The sequence below is a fragment of the Pinus tabuliformis genome, chromosome Q (assembly GCF_031772625.1).
Source record: "Pinus tabuliformis cultivar Carrire ecotype Pingquan chromosome Q, CPIR1, whole genome shotgun sequence".
Taxonomy (NCBI): domain Eukaryota; kingdom Viridiplantae; phylum Streptophyta; class Pinopsida; order Pinales; family Pinaceae; genus Pinus; species Pinus tabuliformis.
The window spans coordinates 63,349,111-63,358,596 of NC_142296.1; the positions used below are offsets into that span (position 1 = coordinate 63,349,111).

General features: G+C 34.6%; 1 protein-coding gene across 1 annotated transcript; it reads right to left on the reverse strand.

Annotated features, from left to right (window-relative positions):
- Window positions 1-8,536: 8,536 nt before the first annotated feature.
- Window positions 8,537-9,187, reverse strand: LOC149218298 (ethylene-responsive transcription factor 8-like). The gene has a single exon (XM_089386523.1). The coding sequence runs from the start codon at window positions 9,185-9,187 to the stop codon at window positions 8,537-8,539; it is 651 nt and encodes a 216-aa protein (XP_089242649.1).
- Between the last annotated feature and the right edge of the window lie 299 nt (window positions 9,188-9,486).

Below are 9,486 nucleotides of genomic sequence, written 5' to 3' on the forward strand. Positions count from 1 at the left end.
GAAAGAAGTGTTGTACGACCATTCAGCAAGAGGAAACCATTTGAACCATTGTGTATGTTTATCATATACAAAGAAACAAAGATATCCTTCCAAATGATTTTTTACTATCATAGTTTTCCCTTCAGATTGAGGATGATAAGATGAGCTATGAGTTAACTAAGTACCAAGACAAGAAAATAATTATGTCCAAAACATTTCCAGTAAAAATGGGATCTTTGTCACTTACAATAATATTTGGGTTTCCATGTAGCTTTAGAATTGTTTCCATAAATGTAGTATAAATTGTACTCCTTTTAAATGGATGACATAATGCACAAAAGTGTGCATATTTGGTAAGTCTGTCAACTATGACCATGATAACACTCTTTCCTTCAGACTTGGGTAAACCTATGATAAATTCCAATGAAGCCTCCTCCCAACGTTGGCTTGGAATAGATAAAGGTTGTAGTAGATGTGGGGTCTTAATTGTTTCAACTTTATTTATTGGAAAACCAAACATTCTGCCACAAGCTTTTGAATATCCAATTTAAGGCCATCCCAAAAAAATTCCTTCTTAACCCTATTGTAAGTTTTTAGAAATCATGAGTGCCCTCCTAAGGGAGAGGTGTGCAGTTCCATAAGAATCTTTTGTTTGAGTTGGGAATTCTTACATAGGTATAAGCGATCTTTGTACGATAACAAATCATTGTTCCAACTAAAAGTATCAGATGTACTAGGATCTTGTTGTAACTTTTGAATGAGTGCCCACACGTCTTCGTCATTCTTCCATTCATCCCTTGCTTCATTTATCCAATCTCATTGAATAATATAAATGGCGCAAAGAATGCTTCCACATCCTCATCATTTCTTCAGAGTGAATCTGTTACAACATTTTTCTTCCCTATTTTGTAGATCATTTCAAAGTAATAACCCAACATCTTTGTGACCCATTTTTTTTCTCTTCTGAATATAATCTTTGTTCTAAGAAGTATTTAAGATTATCATGATCTGATTTTTAACCTGAAGTGTCTTCCCATTAGGTAGGGTTTCCATTTCTTAAGTGCATGTAGTATTGCCAACATTTCGTTCTCATAAATAGATTTGTGTAAATAATTTCCTTTGATTGGACAAATTTCAAAAGAAATGGGTCTTTCTTCTTGCATTGAAACAACACTAATTCCATTTCCTAAGGCATCACATTCCACAATAAAGGTTTTTGTGAAGTCCAACATAGCTAAGTCTAGTGCTTGGCACATTGCCTCTTGAAGATTTTCAAAGGCCTTCATTTCTTTTGGAGTCCATGAAAATGCACCTTTCTTCAAAAATGTTGTTAGAGGTGTTGTTATTCTCCCATAATCCTTAAAAACTTACAATAATACCCTGTCAACATGAGAAATCATCGCAGATGCTTTATGGATGTGGGGATTTTCCATTCCTTAATGGTTTTAATTTTGCTAGGGTCTACCTTAACACCTTCATGAGATACAATATGACCCAAATATTCCACCTCTTGTACTCCAAAGAAACATCTTGGGCTTTTTGCATATAACTGTTTCTCCTCCAATAGTTTGAGCACCATGTCAACATGTTCAACATGATCCTTCTAAGAGTTGTTTTAGATCAGTATATCATCAAAAAATACTAACACAATTTTCTAAAGAAGGGTTTGAAAATGGAATTCATCAAATCATGAAATGTAGAAGGTGCATTGGTAAGGCCAAAAGTCATGACAAAAAAATCATAATGACCCTCATGAGTTCTAAATGTTGTTTTCAGAATGTCTTCAGTCTTCATTCTGATTTGATGATATCCTGAATGAAGATCCAACTTGGTGAAGTAAATTGATCCATGCAATTCATCCAATAATTCATCAATGACAGGAATGGAAAATTTATCTTTAATAATGAGCTTGATAATCTTCCTATAATCCATACACATGCTCCATGATCCATCTTTCTTGTGAACCAATACTGTTGGAGCAGAGAAAGAACTTTGACTAGGTTGAATTATACCATCCTCTAGCATTTCTACAATCATACGTTCAATTTCACTCTTCTAGGGATAGGGATATCTGTAAGGCTTGATGTTTGGAGGAACACTTCCTAGAATCAAATGAATAGCATGATCATGATCACAAATAGGTGGGAGGCCTTTGGGAGTCTCAAACACCTTCGAATGATTGTCCAAGGCTTTTTGGAGATGTGGATAAATAGATGATTTCGATGTGGGAACCTCTAGCGAACATAATTGTGCAATTATGCCTCAATTTTATTTCTTTAGAAGTGTTGTCATTCCATTAGAGCTAATTATCTTTCCCAATTTCCTTGTGATATCCCTTAATTCAACTTCCTTTCCTTCTGAAGAAAATTTCATGAAAATTTCTTGAATGTTAAAAGCTATTGTACCCAAGGATTGTAGCCATTGGATTCCTAGTACAACATCAACACCCCTCATTGGAATGGAAATCATTATGCTACTCAATACATATTATCCCATGGATCGCATTATATTATAGCACTTTCCAGAGCAATTTATGGTTCCTCCACTTGCAACCATCACTTGACACTCTTTTGTTGGATATAGGAAGAAATTCAATTCCTTGGCTATCTTACAATGAATAAAATTATCGGTATTACCCGAATCAATCAACACTATTAACCTTTTCTTCTTTATTTGTCCTTTTATCTTCATAGTTTGAGGAGTGGTAATTCCGGCCAATGCATTACAAGACATGGTCAGATTCATTTCTTCTTTATCTAGGGTTTGTTCCAAGTGTATATCCTCTTCTTTGAAATTTCTTGTTCCTTTATTCCTCCTCTTCACAATCTATGTAAAATAATTTATTCCAAGCACACTTACGAACTTTAGTGTATTTGCTATCACTACTGTAACAAAGCCCTTTTTCTCTTTTTTCTTCCAATTGTTGTGGTGTCAACCTTGTAGGTTGTGGAAGGCTAGGGGAAAAATACTTCCATCTTTATAATTATGAGTGGTAGGCTTGCTTGTTGCCATAATTTTTCTTTCCATTTTTCTTGCCAACTTGAATTCCTTCTCCAATGAATCGAGTTCCCAAAGGTGAACCTCAAGTTGGATGTTATCCTTTAAAGTCCCTATGAACACATCAATCCTATGCTCCTCTAGAATATCTTTCAGCCTTATATTCAATTTTTGGAAGTCCTCAATGTGCTCCATCATTGAACCCTTTTGTTTGAGATTTATCAATTGGTTAAAAAAAGTGTTTCTTTTTGTATCCTCATAATGTGTTATCATTTCATCCATAAAAATTGCCCAAGTGACATTTTGTTTACAAGAGCGTAACCATGTTACGAGATCCTTGCCATCAAACTTCCTCATATCGATCTTTGGAACATGGTGGTTCTTTTATCCAAATTTAGAGTCTATGAAATCATGATTAACATTTATTTTGTTCTCATCATGAGTTTCCTTTACTACACTTTCACAATTAGTAATCATTTCTTGAAGAAACTTTGTCAAATTTGTCTTCAATTCTTCCATGTTACCTTTAAATTTTTCTTCTAAACCATCCATCTTAGCTTCCAAGCATTTCTTAACCATGCATCTTAGCTTCTATGCTATCCATATTATCTTCCACGTCATTCATCTTAGCTTCCACGTCATTCATCTTAGCTTCTATGCCTTTCTTACCACCTTAACTTCCATTACATTTTGTGAGAGTGAATTTTGTTGCACTTGGTCTCATAATTTTGATATATCATGTTGCATTTATTCCTCTTCTTCATGAGTCATGCTAGAGATTTCAGGTTGCTTACAAGATGTTTCCATTTTCTTTCTTTGGGGCATCAATTAATTATAATTATGCCTCATTAGGCCCTTCGAATTCCTTCAAACTAATTTTTCAAACCAAACTCATGCAAAATTTAAGAAAAACTACACACTTTTTTTCAATTTGTAGGAGCTCGATATTGTATCTCATGTATCTCTAAAATTTCGGATCTCCAAGGTTTAAAATTTTGAACTGTAGTAACAACCTGAGTCCTCTTTCCAACGCCACAAGTCTGATTGAAATTGGATTCTCCAAGAAAGCGTTATGCCCAATCTCGCAAGATGACCGTATTACACACTTTTTCCATACAGCAAACTTGTACGAACTACCACATGTCACTGTTTCAAACTTCGAACCTGAAAACGATGCATAGAAAACTATAGTCTGTCCTCGTTCTCTAACTTCTTATGAAATTTCAATCTAATGCTCAGAGAAAAAGTTATGACAATTTTCCTAAGGTCACTTGTTTGGGATGTAATTCGGGAGCGTACAAAAACCCTAATTTGCTTGGATCATATCTCTGAAAATATAGCGAGACAAGATCAAAAATTTGGACCCGAGGATCATCGAGATTTCAGATCAAATGGATTTTTGCCTTACCATCTGAGACATCACAGCCAAATAGTTATAGCGAAAATGACATAATGACTTGTTTTGGAGCAACGAAACCCTAAAATTCAAAGCTCTCATACCAAATGTCATGAAACTGGCTCACAAAAAGATAGAAAAGATAGATCAACGACTTAGAAATCAACCTCTTTGAGGGGGAAACCTCCTTTACATTAAACAAATGAACAATTCTTGGATGATACAAATGAGAAAACCTTCTTTCTATATATAGGAGTATATGGGGTCACAATATAATTAAAGTTGACATAACAATAATAATATAACGGCACAAAAATAATAATAGTGGACTTCTATGCGGCACAATAATAACAATATGGGGACAATAGGGGCACAATAATAACAATATGGGGACAATAGGGGCACAAAAATAACAATAAGGGCTACAATTACAATAGTAATGAGGGAATCACTAGCATTATAAGGACCTAACATTCGACAGATTCGCACAGAGTACTCTTTACTTCATAGAAAATAGATCATTAAGCAACAATGCATAAACTTAAACAAAATTAAGAACAAGGCATATATGCAAGAGATTCGGTTCAAAACAATGTTTATTAGCTTAAACATTAAATTTACAGACTCTTATGCCCTGCGCACCCAAATGTAGGGACACGCACACTTAGTTGTGGAATTGCCAAGGTCCTCACACACTCAACTGCAGGATCCTTCCCCTTTCACCTAAGTACATGAAAACAAATCTTTCCTACCTTAGCACCTGCCCTTACACTTGTTTTTTCACCCAATATTTTTTTCCTAGACTCACTAAGACTCAAATATTTATAGCCTTTCTAATACAGTACCATGGCTCGTGGCCTATGGGTGAGTCTCAAAACCATATTTAAACTTCCCTATACAAGGGGCTAAAGCTCCTTTGACTCTTACTTAGCTTCGCGGTCAACCTCCTCATTTCACAGGACTTAACATTCTTTACAAAATTCTTGACCAAAACTAGTTAAACTAACCCAAAATTGACCCTATGGACCCTATCACAACATTGTATATCTTTTATTTTAATAAACTTTGCACAAAACTTTCACATAACATCACATACGCACAACCACCACTGTACAATTAATTTTCACTCAATAATGTCCTTCGATGAGTCATAGACATTCGAAACTCCGCACATGCTATCTCAGAACAACCAACTATGCACAACTACTTTTGTAGTTGTGAAAAATGTTCCTAAATAGTAATTAAAAAATAGACTTGTATATTTATTATTTTAATAAACCTTGCAAGGCCTTATGCACATTCATTTTACTGCACAACACTATTTATTCAAACGGTTTGAAAACTCGGTTTATTTACCTTTATCTATGCAAACGAGCCCCATTTCTCCTGCACATATTCCTTAATACTATAAATCATAGATTTGTTTAACCCTATGCAAAAAAACTTGTAACTACATCAGTTATCGCATCATCGACTAGAGAAATAACATAACGATTTATGTAATATTTCATAATAAGAGTAGCTTTTATACTCTAACAATTACGATAATTTCTACTAGCTCCCTTTATAACCCCGTCAATGTCAGAGCAACCCCGTCTATGCAAAAGACCCTAGTTTTCCTACACATACTCTGTCCTCTGCACAATAAAAGTTTTACACAACGAAGTCATACGAATTACTACATCATTCATGAGTATCATAGCACTCGCTATGCAAAGGACCCATGTTCTCTCGTACACACTCTTTTCTCTGCACAAGAAAGCATAAAATTTTTAATTTGATATTTGTTCAGTCCCTCCTCCAGTGGGGGCCTGTGCAAACAACATGCAACCACATCAATTCTTGCATCATTGAACATCACACTAATATAACAGTCCTGCAACCACAACAATTCTCACATCATTGAGAAAAGTGCTAACATTACAGTGACAGTGACAATGTCAAAGCACTCACTAACACAATGATCACTCACAAAATTAATTTTATTTTAATTTTAATATGAATTGTCAAGCATTGGAAAAAAATGAAAATTACACCCTCCACCAAGGGAATTATGTCCCATCAGATCTTCCTCGGCCAATCAGAAATTGGAAATAACATTTACTGAAAATTCAATAATGATTTTTGAAATTATGCAAAAATATAAATATTAAGCATTTTCCTGAAACTTTGGCTCAAATTGCAAAAGCACGGCCAAATAATTCACAATCAACACTGCTTGACCGCAAAGCGAATGTTATAGTCTATGACGAGGTAGGGACTAACAAACACATTCCAACTAACTACTCGTTGGAATAGAGATATTCTTTTGTTTTCTTTTGGGACATACAATTTTCTCTATCGTGTTTCTTTTTCTTGCAAGGGGTCAAGGTCAGGTGTGGGGAAAGAATCGTCCTATTATATCATGGTTTGACATTTTTATATTGAGTTATTTTTTCATGTTCAATGTAACTCATGGCTTTATTTTCAGGCTTTCAAGCATGAGTTTAGTTTCAGATAAAGAAATTGGCTTGGTTTGCAAGGTAGTATAGTTATCTCATTCTTCTAATCATGTAGTTCACCTAACTGAATCATCAGTGGTATTTGTTTTAGCATTCTTCTACTCATGTAGTCTATATAATTGAATTTTGTCTTTTTGTCTCTTCTATTGTTGTTAGTAAAAAACTTCATTGGTGGGTCAAAGGAAATTAAAGTTTTTATGGTGGGTTTTAAGGCCCATATTTGGGATCAAGGCTTTGGTGCCATATGTAACGCTTGGAATTTTTTTTTCATTAAAAAAATGCTTTATATAACTAAATAATACATCTTCTATGATGATTGAATGACATTTATAGAAATATATATATTTCTCTTTTTAGTATACTTTCAATTCTGTACATTACTTTACATTACAACATCTTTTGGAGAGTGCCTTGAACAATGACAATAAATAAAATTTATTCAATACAAAAAACTAGTTATAAAAACATTAAAACAATAACCTTTATCATTCTAATCAACACTTTTAAATTAGAAAAGGGGAAACATGAATTATAAATATTTTAAATTATTTATTAATTATAATTAAGATAATAAGTAGTTAATACTTTTTATTATTAAATAATATTTTCTTTTAATCCTGTGGTTGTTAATCGGAATGTACTTTTTTTAACCTCTTAAAAATACACATACTTGTTATTCATGGAATCAAAACATACATAGTTCACTCAAATTATATAGGGTGAAAGTTTAGATAAACAACACTGAAGCAGGTGTAACTCCAATTACAAAATATGTTTTCGAAAGGCAAAAAAAGGCAAAAAGATTAATATCCCGAAAACTTAAAGATCTTACTTAGTAGATGGAAAATGAGGAGTCATAAGTGCCAATGGGAAGTAGATTCGATGATCTCCTTTTACCAACAATGGGAAGTGGATTAGATGATCTCCCTTTACCAACCACAAGAGTCTACACTTCCCAGTGCATATGTTAGATTCATAGACCTTGAAAGAAATATGTTTAGGTCAATTCTCACCTAGATTATTATAATTTCTAGATGAATGAGGTGGTTCCCAACAAGCTACCACTAACAAACAACCCTAGATTTAAATATGAAACTTTCTTATAAATATTTACTTTACATTTTTATAAGCTTACCAGAAAAATATAAAAAAATTGTTTTGTTAAAATCATAATTTTATTTATATATATTATAAAATATTCAATACTAATTTTTTTTTATTGAATTAAAAAAAAAAAAACAAAACAAAATTACTATGCTCTAAACCATAGATTGGAATTACAAATTTAAAATTAACATGTATTTATGAAAGATTGGAGATGCATGCACAACAATGTTTATGTCGTATACATCAACATCATGAAACATGAAATTGGAAACATCTTAGCATTTCTCTAAGTCATAGAGAAATATGAAAAACAACAAAGAAAAAAATAAGTTACGAGTATACGATTAATCAAACCCTACCAGAGAAATTAGTGGGTAGGTATACATTGTCAAAACCATAAAACACAAAAACGAAAACTGCCGTAAAACACAAAAAAGATTACCATGGTTTCATTGCATTTGCGAGGATACATTGATAATAGATAAAACGTATCATTCCTCTAGACAAGACAAAACAAAACTTGAATGACCTAGTCGAGGAGAGCAATTAGGGTACCTTAATATTCAAAAGGGAGGATGTTCAAATCCAGTAAACGTGGTGTAGTGGTTTCCATTGCAGCAGGATAACAAAAATCTTCCTCAGGAGGAGGCAGGTTCAAGTCTATGAAATTTGGCCCCGTGTTTTTCATACCAGGAGGATGAGAAACTTGCGCATCTAATACCCCCGAGGAGTGGTAACAACAATCACAAGTTGTCACTATCCCTAGGCGCAACCGATTATTGCTTTTGTCTGTACTGATGTGAGACACCACATTCTCTCCCAACAGGGGGGTCAGCTTATCATGAAGAGCTGGAAGATGAGTGGATAAGGCCCCAACAGTAGTCCGGCAGTCCAGCGCCGCGCTGTTGTCTTGGATGCTGCTGGGGTTCTGACAACTCATTTCAAAGGCCGAGTGAAATGCAGGGAAATTTGTTATTGCGAAAGGTCCCCTAAGATATCTAGCTGGAGCATCGTACACTTTAGCAGGTTCTTCGGCGGTATCGTAAGTACCCAGCCAGGTACGACTTTTCTTCAAGTGGTTTCTGATTTCTACACCATAACGTCCCCATCTTTTTTTCCTTACTCCTATATAATGCACTTTCTCAGCCACATTTTCAGTGGGAACGCTCTGGCGATTGCGATTGTTTTCTCTATCTCTCGGGGCCATGGAAGAGATTTTCTCACTGGAGATAGGACTCTGACAGACTCAGAGAGATGGAAAGCCGAAGATAAGCTAAATGAGAGGAGAGACAAGTCCTCTCCATTTATAAGAAAAGAGAGCGAGGAATGGTTTGTGAAAAATGACTGGGAACCGAAGGCGGGAAGGAAGCTACCGCCACAGCCAGCTAATGTATCAGAGGAAATTGAAATCCGCTAGGCGGGCTTTTATCACTTTGCCTCTGTTTTCCGCGACTGTTTGGACATGGGCACATTGTTAAACGAGTCCCGACCATTAATGAGGAAACC

Coding starts and splice junctions, on each gene's coding strand:
- LOC149218298 (XM_089386523.1), bottom strand. CDS start 9,187: ATGGCCCCGAGAGATAGAGAAAACAATCGCAATCGCCAGAGCGTTCCC.